The 13919-nt window shown below is 49.2% G+C and overlaps 1 protein-coding gene across 1 annotated transcript in view; it reads right to left on the bottom strand.

Annotated features, from left to right (window-relative positions):
- EML2 (EMAP like 2) overlaps positions 1–13919 on the bottom strand; it is a 33509-nt gene that overhangs the window by 9566 nt on the left and 10024 nt on the right. The window contains 9 exon segments of the mRNA XM_007942901.2: positions 2237–2368; positions 3554–3679; positions 3796–3950; positions 6917–7016; positions 7403–7537; positions 9496–9591; positions 10793–10903; positions 11037–11106; positions 12052–12201. Coding sequence (XP_007941092.2) covers positions 2237–2368; positions 3554–3679; positions 3796–3950; positions 6917–7016; positions 7403–7537; positions 9496–9591; positions 10793–10903; positions 11037–11106; positions 12052–12201 — 1075 coding nt within the window.

Genomic DNA, 13919 nt, shown 5'->3' with positions numbered 1-13919 from the left:
CTCAGCATCATTCCAGCCAGTAACTTGCAACCCTCGCTCTTAACCACTGTGCCATCAGGACCCCTTCAGAGACAGCCCTGGAGGGACTCCTGGAGCAAAGGCTCAAAAGATGGTATGTGAGATTCGGTGACTAACCACCTTCCTTCGAGCATGTCATCTCATACTACAGAGGCTCCAACAAAACCAAAGGCACGCACTGCCCCCAAGTCAGATCTAACTCATAGTGACCCTTCCTTGGGTTTCCGAGGCGGTATCACTATGGAAGTAGACTGCCCAACCTTCCTTCCAAGGAATGGCTGGTGGGTTTGAACCGCCAGACTTCTGGTTAGCAGTCAAGTGCCTTAGGCACTACGCCACCAGAGCTCCCAAACCAAGAGCAGACAGGCTTAAATATTATACTTCCCAGAATCCCTTGCAGCTAGGGTCTCACTGTGATTGGGTCCAACAATCAGATGCACTTTTTCCCTTATCTTGTTTTATTTGGTGGTTGTTGAGAATACATACAGCAGAACATACCCTCTTTCAACCATTTTTTACAACTCAGTGACATTGATGATGTTCAAGTCAAGCAGCCATTCTCCCCTTCCTTTCTGAGTTGTTCTTCTCCCATGAACATAAACTCACTGGCCTCTAAGATTCCTATCTAACCTTTCAAGTAGCTGTCGTGACTTCAATTCCATACAGAGTTCGTCAAAGAGGACAATCTGCAAGAACCACATTGTTTACTTATTAAGCTGAACTATTGTTCAGTTTTAAGACCACTGCAGGGAGCTCTGGTAGCATAGTGGCTAAGGCACTTGACTGCTAACCAGAAGGCTGGAGGTTCAAACCCACCAGCCACTCCTCGGAAGGAAGATGGGGCAATCTACTTCCATAGTGATACTGCCTCGGAAACCCAAGGAGGGGTCGCTATATGTCAGGTCCGACTTGACCGCACATAACAAGAAGAAGAAGAAGCAGGGGATATCTCTGGTTTAAAGTTTAAAGATTAACTCATGGATTCATCCAGCCTCCATGACTCCAGAGATTCTGGATTCCATAAGAATTTGAAATTCTATCCTACACTTTCCCCCTTTTGATCAGGATTTTTCTATAGAATCTTTGATCAAAATGCTCAGTAATGGTAGCCCTGCACCATCCAAGTTCTTCTGGTCTCATGACAAAGGAGGCAGCTGCCACACATTCCATATCCTCTTCCTATACCCGACACTCCTTCCTCCGTTGCTCAAGGTGAATGGAGACCAAGTATTGTCTCCAACACTTGTTAGATGGCCGCTTACAAGCTTTTCAGACCCCAGGAGCTATGCAACGAATGAGGAGGGAGGACAGAAACACTAAACCCTTATTAGGCCAGTTCACTGGGATGTCCGTGAAACCATGACCCTAAAGCTCCGAGCCAAGGACCAAATACCACAAGGTGTTTGGTGCTACAGAAGCAGCCTCAGAAGCCACTTTTTTTTTTTTTTTTTTTTGGTCACTGTGGTAGTCAGATGCACTTCTGTGGGCTTCAAAGGCATAAGGCAGAGGTCCAGTTTCTGCAACATCTACTGACCAGCTGGGTCATGAAAGTAATGGGACTTTTTGTGTCAGTGGCCAGTTCAAGTCACTAGTCTTGTGCATGTTGAAAGGCAGGACACACAGTATCCATTCTGTGACCAGTGCACATGTAGCCGGCAGTGGGTGGCTCTGGAGTAAGACTGTCTAACAGAACCTTCTGTACCAGTGGAGATGTACTCCGTCTACAATTTCCAACAGCCACTAGCCACACATGGCGACACGGACCTTAAAATGTGGCTACTGCAACCAGGAAACAGAATTCTCAATTCTATTTCATTTTTCATTCATTCAAGTTTGACTAGCCACACGGAGCTCATTGCTATAGATGGTGGTCACCCTACTGGACCACGTACCTCTAGAGTCAAAAGTTGCCGCAGCCATAGCTCCCTGGGGCCTGGAGTGTAGCTATGACGGCGTGACCTTGAAGTTGATAGTTCCTGACTCCCCACCTTTCTGACTGCGGCAAAGGCAGCAGCTCCCCTAATGGGTCACTTCGGTGGTGGTGTTCTCAGCATCATTCCAGCCAGTAACTTGCAACCCTACCTCTTCCAGTGAGTTTGTAAGCACCCAGTTCCCGGTATTGAATTCCCTTCTGCATGGTCTCCATTGGAGGCATGGAGCCCTGATGGACAGAGGCAGTTTTGTCTGAGGGGTGTGCTGAGTGCCCCCACGGCCTTACCTCAATGCTCCTGCTCCACAGGGGTTGATGGGACTCCACACTCCACAGGTGCACCAGCTTATCCTGCCCACAGGTCACAAACTGCGCCCGGCTGGGGTGTGTAGCCAGACCCCACAGCTCTTCCACATGGCCCTGGGGAGAGGGTAGGACACGAACATGAAGACCACCAATCCCGGCCCTTCCCCACCTAAACCCTGGCGCCAGGAAGTGCTGGGTCAGCACCGGCAACACATGTGGTTTCAGGGAGATCTTCCTGGGATTTTCGCTTTCATGTTTGTCGGTAGGGTCTTGTGTGTCAACAGAATGCGGAACAGGGGGCTGAGCTTCCAGATTTCACACTGGGAAGAAAAGCCAAAAAGGCTCTCTGGTGGCATAGTGATTAAAGCATTCGGCTGCTAACTGAAAAGCCGGTGGTGGGAACCCATGAGCTGCTCTGGGGCAGAAACAAGAGGCAATCTGTTTCCATGAAGATTGACAGCCTTGGAAACCCTACGAGGCAGTCCTACTCTGTCCTCTAGGGGCGCTGTGAGTCAGAGTCAACTCCATGGCAGTGGGTTTGGTTTGGTTTGAACCGCCAGACTACCACCTCTTGGCAGGTGGGGTTTATGAGTGGGTAGGACTGAGGGAAGAGTGGGTTTTGAAGCTTCGAGGAGGAATACAGGCTGACTCTGACTGCAGAAGGGCCTTCCCGGCCCCTAGGAGCTGGGTACCTGGCAAGGTGTCTGGTCCAAGGGATGTGCATCATGTTTATTAAAACCTGCCTGGGCACTTACCAAGGAGCTCCAGTGGCAGAGTGCCTAAGTCATTTGTCTGCTAGCCAGAAGGTTGGCGGTTCAAACCCACCAGCCACTCTGCGGTAGGAAGACTGGGCAATCTATTTCCGTAAAGATTTACAGCCTCGGAAACCCAAAGGGAGTCGCTATTAGTCAGAATCAACGCGATGGCAGAGAGTTTGGTTTTTGTTTTTCGGGGCACTTAGCAATAGAAATGGATGCCCCCACCCTTGCAAGGGGATCAGGCAGCACAGGCAGAGCAGGGTCCTGGGGACACCCTGCTGTGCTAGTAGTTAACCCATGAATTGCCAGAGCATGGGAAGTTAAGGGAGAGGAGTCCTGGATCAGTGAACAGGGCAGAGGTGAGGTTATGGGGTGAGAGTAGGTAAAGGGGAGATAAACGGGTGTTTGCCAGGCCAAGGGAGAAGGGATGAGGCGGGGAGGTGAGGAGACAGGAGCCTGGGAAGAGAGGAGGGAACACTGGTACAGGGAGAAAAAAAGAGACGGTGGGGGAGGGAGGAGGGATAGTGCAGAAGAAACTCACCTGAACCAGTAGTGAGAAGCCCGTGTGGACTGAGCCCTGCAGGATGGAGTTGCGGGTGGTCCCCACATACAACGTGTCTCCCCGGCCCTCCGCCACAGTACGCACAGGACCAAAGTCCTCGGGGACCTGGGCGGAGGGCAGGACACCCACAGGAGTGATGCAGGGGTGACATGCTGGGGAAAGGGCAGTTAGTTGTGGGGGATGCCTTTCCACCCTCATGTGGACGTGCGCCCTCTCCTCACCTCTACCTCCTGCAGCTTGCTGTAGTCAGAGCCCCAAAGGACCACCCGCCGATCGCGGCCCCCGCCGGACACCAGCGTCCCGTCCCGCAGGGCGCAGAGCCCAAACACACCGCCATCGTGGGCGCCCAATACTGCATGTGTGATGCGATTCCCACCTGTGGGGTGGCCAGGGCCAGGGGTCAGAATGGGGAAGCTGGCACTGAACACCCCCAGAAAGTTCCTCGGACTCCTGAGCCCACATCCATCCATCCGTTCACTCACCTTTCCAAACTTCATCTACTCTTTCACTCACCCAGGCATCCAATCACCCACTGTTCATCGAATACCCTACCATCCATCCATCCATCCAAGCCAACATTTACCCATCCACCCTTTGATCCATCCATCCATCTACCCACTTATCTACTGATGTCTGTCCAAATATCCACCCACCCATCAACTCATCCATCCTTCCATCCACCAATTTGTCCATCCATCCATCCGTCCATCCATCCACACAGCTATCCATTCACCCTCTTACCTACTCTCACACATCCATCCATTCATCCAACTTCCCAGTTTATCTACTGATCTGTCCATCTATCTAACCACCTATCTACCCATCTATCTACAGATCCACTCACCCATTGTTTCATCCTTCCTTCCATCTAGCCACCAAACACTCCTCATCTGTTCATCCACCCTCTTTCACCCTCAACTACTCATTTACCAGTCAATGCATCCTTCCATAATCTGAACATCCACCCATTCTCTAATCCATTTACCCATTCATCCTCTTATCAATCCATCTGCCAATGTGCCCTTCCATTCATTCATCCATTAACCCATTCAATCAACAATTATTTAATTAGCCATTAATCTGGGCCTAGTCTCATGCTTGATGATCCTGGAAAAACTCATGAGGTGACCAAGGCAATCCAAGTCATACCTTCATGAGGTCCCAGTCCAGTGACAGAGACAGACCCACGAGTGATATCCAAGGTAGTTGGGGTTGGGGTTAGAGAAACCCAAGAAACTATGGGATCCCACAGTGGGCATCCAGCCTGGTGGGCCAGGCAGGGCTTTCTAGAAAACAGCATGGTTGAACAAGGATCTCAAGGTTGAGTAGGAGTCAATCAGGACAAGGCAGAACGTGGTGAGATCAAGGAAGAGGCAGAGAGAAGGAATAACCCTATTCAATTCCCATCTTTCATGTGTGGGGCCACTTCCTCCAAGCTACTGAGCTCTCTTACATTAGACACATACATCATTCTGTCCACCTATCTTCCCAACCAAGTCTCATCTGACAGCCTGAAGTCCCATGGGCCGAGCCAGCAGTGGGCCTGGGACCATGGACATGACTCGGATCTTGTCCCTGTCCTCAGAGAGCTCACAGTTTGGGAGACACACTGCCACCAGGTATTCAGAGCTTATTCTCAGCTGCCTAATCTCAAGAAACCTCAGAACATTCTTGTAAAGGGGGTAGTGATAACATACCCATATCACTGATCAGGCAAATGCATCTCGGACAAGGAGCACACCTCTCCCAAGGCCACACAAAGAGCACACAGCACTACTGGGACCTGAACCGAGGCCCAGCCATCTCTTAAACCCACTCCCTGGCCCTATCTGGGGTAATCCTACAAAGGAACTTCCAAGTCAGAAGAATTGGTGCTTAAAGATATCCCTACCTCAGACTCACCTTACAGGCTGGAAATGAAGTCCAGAGAGGGAAAATCTTTACATGAGGTCACACAATGATACCTGGTTCAGGCTTGTCTCCCATATACTCATGTGTAGTACGGGAGAAGATGTGAATAGGGCAGGGAACTTAGAGACTGAGTGTCTGGACTCCACTCAGCTCAGCCCCTTACTATGCCACAACCCTTCTCTGAGCCTCCTGTGCTTCATCTGTGAAATGGGAATGATACTCAGTGCAGCCTTGAATAAGAAGCATAATGTAGATGAAAGCAAAAATACTCAGCTGTGGAGCAGCAGCAGAAAAGGGAGTATGAGGAATAAGAGGAGGAAATGGAATGCATGCCTAACAGTTCCCATGAATGAATACCTCCTTTTCCATGAGACCAGAAGAACTGGATGGTGCTCAGCAAACATTACTGAACATTTTGGTAAGATTCTATAGAGAAATGCTGATCAAAAGGGAGGAAACTATGAAACAGAACTTCAAGCTCTCATACAATTCAGATTTCTGGAGCCATTGAGGCTAGATGCATCACCAAAACTGTTTTCTGTGTTTATTTTCAACACCAATTAAAAAAAAATGCTCAGGCCAAACACCTCCTTCATTTGTTCATGCTATTCATTCGCTGGGACCAACCATTCTTTCCATTGTTCACATTCACCCAAAGGCTGGAGCACGCCATGACTCACTTCTGTCTCCTTATTGAGGAAACCAATTAATTCATTAACACATTCATCACCAGCTAGATGGGCCCATCCATTCTCCCAACCTCTGGACTGGATAACCTAGTCACTCCTTCATTCATTCATTTGTTGATCCACCAGCCAAGACACTCATTCATTAACAAGGGCATCCATTGGTTAGGATAACCATTCAGTCATGGATTCATTTCCTGGGTCAATCTGTTCATCCATGACACTTCAATGCATTCACTAAGATGACCACTCAATCATTCATTCACTCATGCATTAATCCATTTATAGTCCCATTAACTGGGACCACCTATTCATCCCTGCCATTGTTCATTCACCTAATCACCTGCTCAGTAAGAGGGATAACAGAATCATTGACTCATTCTTCCATTCCTTGGTGAGGTGATCCCTTCATTCTTTCATTCCTTTCTTCATTCATTCATTGATTCACTGGCTGGGAGAAGTCATCCACCCACACTCATCCATCCACTGGGATTAGCCATTCATTGACAAATCAGATTTGATCCCTAACATGGGATTTGTGAGAACAAGGGTAGGGAATCAGTACAAATTTCAAGGAAGAGGGGATATTTGAACTTAGCCTTGATGGAGGGATTGGAATTGGACAAACACGGGTTTTATCTATTTTATCTTACAATATTCGCAAAGGTAGAGGAAGAAAGACAACAGCCAAGGGTACAGGGGGGAAGGACTGGACTGGGGACCAAACATATGAGGTGACACTCACCTTTGCCCCAGACGTACAGGTTCCCCCCAGAGTCCCCAGTGACCACGTCGCCACCCTCCAGAAAGGTCACGCACAGCACGTATTTCGGTTTCTCCTGTTTCTAAGGTGAGGAAAGAGAGGAGGTGTCAGAAGGTTGAGGAAGCAGGGGTGGCCTTCCAGAGCTCAACCGTCACCCAGGACAGTGGTCCCAGGGATACTCCCCCTCCTTGCTCTGAGGCCACGTAGAACATCCCCCTCTCCAATCTGTCTCCCACCTGGAGAGCTCATGTCACCCTGCCCTCCGTCCCACCCACGACTCACTTCCTGTGTCCTCTCTTTCCTTCTGGACCTTTCTCTCTGCTCCTCGGTCTCTCCCTCTCTGCTCCTCCACGCCCCCTCTCTCTGCCCCTTGGTTCCCACCCCCTTCCCTTGGTCCTCTCTCTCTGCCCCTCGGTTTCCATCTCTCTGCCCCTCGGTCCCCCTTGGTCCCCCGCCCCAGGCGCTCACCTCAAAGAGGCCCTGCCGCTTGCTCAGGCTGCCCCCCTCCAGGTTCCAGAAGTAGATGTGAGATTTCCCGCAGGTGATGAGCACGGTGGGGTCCGTGGGGTGGAAGGTGGCCACCAGCACGGCCTCGTTGGAACACTTTGAGGATGGGAGACCGCAGCGTCACCGGGGCTACCACACCCACCACACAGGATGGCCCTGTGCAGCAGTGGGGGTCATGCACTCCACGGTCTCCCACCCCCACCCTTGCTACACCGGCAAACGAAAGAACAGGAGGCAGGAGGGACCAGCAAAGCATTACTGCCGACTTGTTCATTTCTAGACAACTCTAGAGCCCCTACTCCGTGCCAAGCCCCATGCTAAGCACTTGACATTCACAAATACACGTAATCCTTGTAACACCCTGTGAGGCAACAACGTCCATTAAAAAAAAGAAAAGTTGCCGCTTGTTAATTCTGACTCAGCGACCCCATGTGTGTCACAGTGAAATGGTTTTCAGTGGCTAATGTTGTAGAATTAGATCGCTAGGTGTTCTTCCAAGGTAGTTCTGGGTGGATTCAAACCTTCAACCTTTTGGTTAGCAACCAAGCTATGTTGTTAACTGTTTGGACCACGAGGGACTCCAAGGCCCATGCGTGCTGCCTTCTTATAAATGAAGCAGCTGAGGCTCAGAGAGGCAAAGTCACTTACCTAAAGCCACACAGCCAACTAAGAGTCATGTCCAGATTTGAATTCACTCAGTCTGACTCCAGATTTCAGCCTTTCAACCACTTCCCCCTCCCCAAACAGTGGGCCCAGATCTAGAACCTAGTTCTCCTGCTCTCAACCCAGGCTGTAAAATAGGTCACTAGCCCAAAGAGGCAAGTCAAGGCTCATCTCAGATGACACAGGTACTACACCTTCTGTTGGGCCTGGTTTACCCATCCCACATCCCAACATCCCTGCCAAGGCCCCATGAGGAAGATGCTACGTAATCCCATTTTACAACTAAGGCAACTGAAACTCAGAGAGGGTAAGAGCTATTACCCAGAGTCACGCAGCTAGATAATACAGTTCACAAAGTTATGTTCTACATCCTAGTTTGGTGAGTAGCATATCTGGGGTCTTAAAAGCTTGTAAGTGGCCATCTAAGATACAACTATTGGCCTTGACTCATCTGGAGCAAAAGAGAAAGAAGGAAACCAAAGACTCAAAGAAGACACTAGTCTACAGAACAGTTGACATAAACCATGGCCTCATCTACCCTGAGAGCAGAAAAACAAGATGTTGCCCCGCGACCACTGCTGACCATTGTGACTAAAGACACAACAGATGGACCCAGACAGAATGGGAGAGAAACGTGGCACAGAATCTCAAATTCCAGAAAAAATAAAAACTAGATTTACTGGACAGGTTGAGGCTGGAGGACTCCCCAAGACTAGTGCTCTGCGATACTCTTCAAACTTTGAATTGACACCAACTCAAGGCCACCTTGTAGCTAAATAATGAATTGGCTCAAAAAATAATGAATGTCACCTGCAAGGACTGTGCCTCTTTAAAAAACAAAATCACCGATATGAGACCAAATGGTCCACAATTACTTTAAAATAAAGATGAGAACGTAAAGGGCAGGGAAACTAGATGAACAGAAACAGGACAACCAGAATGGCAATCATGATAATGTCCACACATTGTGAAGAATGGAACCAATGTTACTAAACAACTTGTGTAAGGTATTGCTGAACAGGTACCTGCACTGTTACATAAATGTTCACCACAATTACTTTAAAATAAAGATGAGAATGTAAAGGGGCAGGGAAACTAGATGAACAGAAACGGGACAACCAGAATGGAAATCATAAGAATATCCACACATTGTGAAGAATGGAACCAATGTTACTGAACAACTTGTGTAAGGTATTGCTGAACAGGTACCTGCACTGTTACATAAACGTTCACCAAAAACACACTAAAATGTTATTTAAAGTGACACAGCTAGCAAATGGCAAAGCCAGGACTTGAACCCAGGTCCGTGTGATCCCAGACTCCTAACCACTGAGATTGGGCAAATCCCACAGGGGCACCCCAGGGAGGAGAAACGAGAAGAGCCACCCTACCTTGGCATCGACCATCTTGGCCTCCTTGGCCCAGTCCCACACGGACAGCACGTGGTCATTGGATTCATCCACTGCACAGAGCAGGCTGCCTCCATTCTACAGGAGAGGGGGGTGAAAGGGCTTAGGATCGGTCCCCCCACCATCACACCCACTGGGACGTTCGCCACCTAGCCCTGTTCAAAGACCTTCAAAGACAGTTCTGAAGCACATTGAAATACACTCTTATCTGGGGGTTGTAAAACCACGAGAAGTTTTTTAGAATTTTCCTTTTGAAATGACTCGTCTAATTTAGCCTCTGCCATTGCACCAAAAACAAACCAAACCAAACCTATGCCAGTCGATTCTGACCCCTAGAGACCCTAAAGGACATAGTAGAACTGCCCCATAGGGTTTCCTAGGCTGCAAATCTTTACAGAAGTGTTTTTCTTTGTTGCCCGTACCTTTCACATAACTCTGTCTTCCTTTTCCTCAGTGCCACCATGTTGATCACTCACTTTCGGTACATTATCCTTCCCTTCACCCAAATCCCAACAGGGTTTTTAAGCTGTAATCTTTATAGAAATAGATCACCAATCTTTCACGATCAGTTGCTACAGACTCCCAACCTTTTGGTTAGCAGTGGAACTCTTAACCACTGTACCACCAGAGCGCCCTGATTTTTTTATACTTTTCGTTAAATTTAAGTTAATTTTGATTTTGTGGTGTTTCTTTTTTTTTTTTAAACACCTTGGAAACAAAAGGTCCCCCCCCACCCCCTCCGCCAAGCTTTCAAATGTGCCTTTTAGGCCTCTGGAAACCTCCGAGGTCCTAATCCCGTGCTTCTTAAACTGTGGGAAAGGGTCAACCCACTGCAGACCCGTATTTTGTAAAATACAATATAAATGTAAAACACGAGAAAAATGTAGAATATGACAATTAAAGACATAAAATGTCAATTACAAGCCCACCCGTCTCATACACAGACGTTGCTGCAATGTCAAATTGCCCTACAAGTTCCTAAAGGCTTAATCTCATTTCCTGAACTTATCCACAGACAATAAGCAAACGATGAAGTTGTAGAGCTAATCAGGGTTGATAGGCAGCCGCCATCGTAGCTAACTGGGCAGGTCTGTTGCAATCACAAAGATGGGAGGGCAGTCCGGGAGGGCCTGGAATTCAGCCAATGGCGGTGGCCTGTATCTTCAACGTCACATGGAGGCGGAGCCTCAAGCCCAAAAGTGTGGGTGGGAGTTTGTAAGCTCTTGTCCCCGTTTTTGGAGGTGGGGGCTGGATCCGAGCAGGCTCACGCGGGACTTACGGATTTAGAGAAGCCCACACAGCACACGGCTCTGTCAAACACTCCTAGGCCCAGCACGTGTAAGGTGGAGAGGGAAACTGAGTCCCAGATGCGCACATGGGGCGGCAACGGCTGTAGGAAAGTGAGAGAAGCCTGTTACCTGGGGGGTGGGGAGCGAGGGAAGGATAACCCACTGCCCCCACCCCCTTCCCCAGCCTCCCGGCCCTGCCCCCTTTTTTTCAGCTTGCCAGGACCACTCCGTTACCTTCCCCTCTTTAGTGGTTCCTGCCACCTGTCCAGTGGCAATGGTGACCATATCCGGGTGGACAGCCAGGCTGGAGGGAGAGGGTCAGATGGGGCGACGTCAGGACAGAAGGCATTCGAGGTCCTGGACCCCTCCCTGGGCAGGTGGCATTCACGCTGCCAGGTTATTCATTCCACAAGTTGGTTGACTGAGTTCTTTAGTCAATAATTATTAACTTTGTCCCTAACAGGCGGATATCCTCTGCAGAGGCATTATCTACAGAAAATAGCGCCCGTGGCAAACACCTGGCATCTTTTAGATCAGTTGACCATCACATCAGCTCAAAGGCACAAGCCATGCTCGTTCATCTTTTACTTAACACGACATGCAAATGACAACTGCACCCTCCTGGCTTTCACTGATGAAAACTGGTCGAAGATGGAACCACCCTGCACCCCCGTTTCTCTTCTCTTTCTGCCCTCAGCAGAACAAGCCTTTCACGCAGTCTGCCTTAACCCAGGGAGGCTCTCAAATACGAAAGTATTAATTTGAACTTGCTGAGTGATCTCTCACAACTGGCGATGGTAACAGTTCATACAAACTGCTCAGTGGCGCCCCCTTCCAAGTGGCGGCCAGGGCACGTCCCATACCTGCAGACTTTAAATAGGCCTCTGATCTTCCCAGGATCCCAGCCCAGAGTCCAGACCCAGGCCTATCGTGACTAATTAAATTGCCTGCAGGGTCCAGACCAGGTCATTTAAAAGGGCCATTAAAGGGGCTGTTACCACCCACTCCAAGCACGTCTGGAAAGCCTGCCGGCTCGGAGTTTTCAAAATAGGAGAAAAATTCAGGCATTTGCGTAAACTCAACATTTGAAATATTGACAATATATTCTTTTTTTTTTTTCTGGGTTCCGCCTGAGGGCAGCCGGCATCTTCTACATGGATCAAAGGTCTAGCCCTGCCCCTCCTCCCAGGGGCGGAGTCCTCTCCCGGGGGGCGGGGTCCCCAGCTGGCAAGGCCCAGCCCGCCCTTACCATTTGATGTCGTCGTTGTGGCCCAGGTAGTGCCGCTGCCTCTGCTCCTCGACGCTATACAGCACGGCCACAGAGGCCACGAAGTACACGACCTCCCCGGTGGGCAGCAGGTAAAGGTTGGCCCTGCAGTCGCGCCCGCGGTACCCATAGCTGGAGCCGCCCGGGGGCTAGTTAAGGAGCCTGTCCCGGCACTGCTCAGGGACTTCCGGACCAGCTGGCTACCTGACTCCACAACGTCATTGTCTCTCTGTCCACATCCTTGAGGAGCCTTGGTGGTGCAGTAAAGTGCTTGGGTGTTAAACCAAGGTCAGCAGTTCGAACCCACCAGCCTCTTGGTGGAAAAAAGATGAGGCAGTCGGCTTCTGTAAAGATTTACAGCCTTGGAAACCCCATGGGGGGCCGTGCAACTCTGTCCTCTAGGGGCACTGTGAGTCCAGATCAACGTGGTGGCTGACTTGATGGGTTTTTTATTCCCTTCAGAACAGCGAGAAGGATCCCATTAAAACCTGTTACCACCAAAGTCACCTCACAGCCATTGCCATTCTCTGCTCTGAATCATCTTAACAGCTTCCGTTTCACTCAGAGCAAAAGGCAACGTCCTTACAAAACCCCAGAAGGCCCAGCCCACTCTGGGCCCTGATTTCTCATGGCCCAGCGCCAGCCACACTCGCCTCCTCCACATTCTCACCTCAGGGCCTTTGCACATGCTATCCCTCCACCTGAATGCTCTTCCCCAGGGGCATCAACAAGGGGGGTGACACTGTCAGAGGAGGTGACATCAAAATGATTGTCTATAATTTTTGTGCAGCATTTCAGCAGAAATATATTACTTTTTATAAAAAAAAAAAAAATCCCCAAAGGGAGTTAAAACAACAAAACTATTTTTCTAAGTCCAGCTTCCAAACCAAACTCACTGCCAATCCAGTTGATTCCAACCCACAGTGATCCCCTTTGGGTTTCCGAGGAGATAAATCTTCACGGAAGTAGATTGCCCAGTCTTCCTTCCCCACAGTGGTTGGTGGGGTCCAACCCAACCTTCTGGTTAGCAGTCAAACGCCTTAGGCACTACGCCACCAGAGCTCCTTAAGTCCAGCTTTTTGTTGTTGTGTGCCATTGAGTAGGACCCGACTCGTGGCGACCCCTCCTTGGGTTTCTGAGGCGGTATCACTACGGAAGTAGATTGTCCAACCTTCCTTCCGAGGAGTGGCTGGTGGGTTTGAACTGCCAGCCTTCTGTTAGCAGTCAAGGGCCTTAGGCACTATGCTACCACAGCTCCCATTAATATACCTACAACACTGAAAGGCTATGTTAATTTATTTCTTTAATATTCTAACACTCTGTGGTCAGAGACGTCATTTTACCCAATTACAATGACGCTCTGAATAACCACCTGGTTTGCACACTGTTGTTTTTGTTACTGCTCTTAGAGTCACCAATTTTGTCAACTTTTCCGGTGTTTTACCTACAAATTGTGGTACTGTTTGTGAAGCTGCATCAGGAACTTTTGTGAGAATGAAGTAATTGAAAGAAAACCCTCAACCCACGGCGGTGAGTCGATTCCTACTCACAGCGCCCCTAGAGGACAGAACAGAACTTCCCCATAGGGTCTGCAAGATTGTAAATCTTTACCGAAGCAGACTGCTTCATCTTTCTCCCACAGAGTGGCTAGTGGGTTTGAACCGCAAGACCTTTCAGTTAGCGGTTGAATGCTTTAACCACAGCACCACCAGAGCTCCTAATTAAAGGAAAAGGAGAAACATCAAAAAAAGGCTTCTGCTGAATTACTGATAACGTTGCAACTAATGTTGCAATTCAATGTAGAAAGATTCTAGGAAAGTTTTCTTGTTAGTACCAGCCACTCCACAGAA

This window comes from Orycteropus afer, unplaced genomic scaffold, assembly GCF_000298275.1.
Source record: "Orycteropus afer afer isolate SDZICR_OR568_19922 unplaced genomic scaffold, OryAfe1.0 scaffold00099, whole genome shotgun sequence".
Taxonomy (NCBI): domain Eukaryota; kingdom Metazoa; phylum Chordata; class Mammalia; order Tubulidentata; family Orycteropodidae; genus Orycteropus; species Orycteropus afer.
This window is presented reverse-complemented; position numbering and strand designations above follow the sequence as displayed.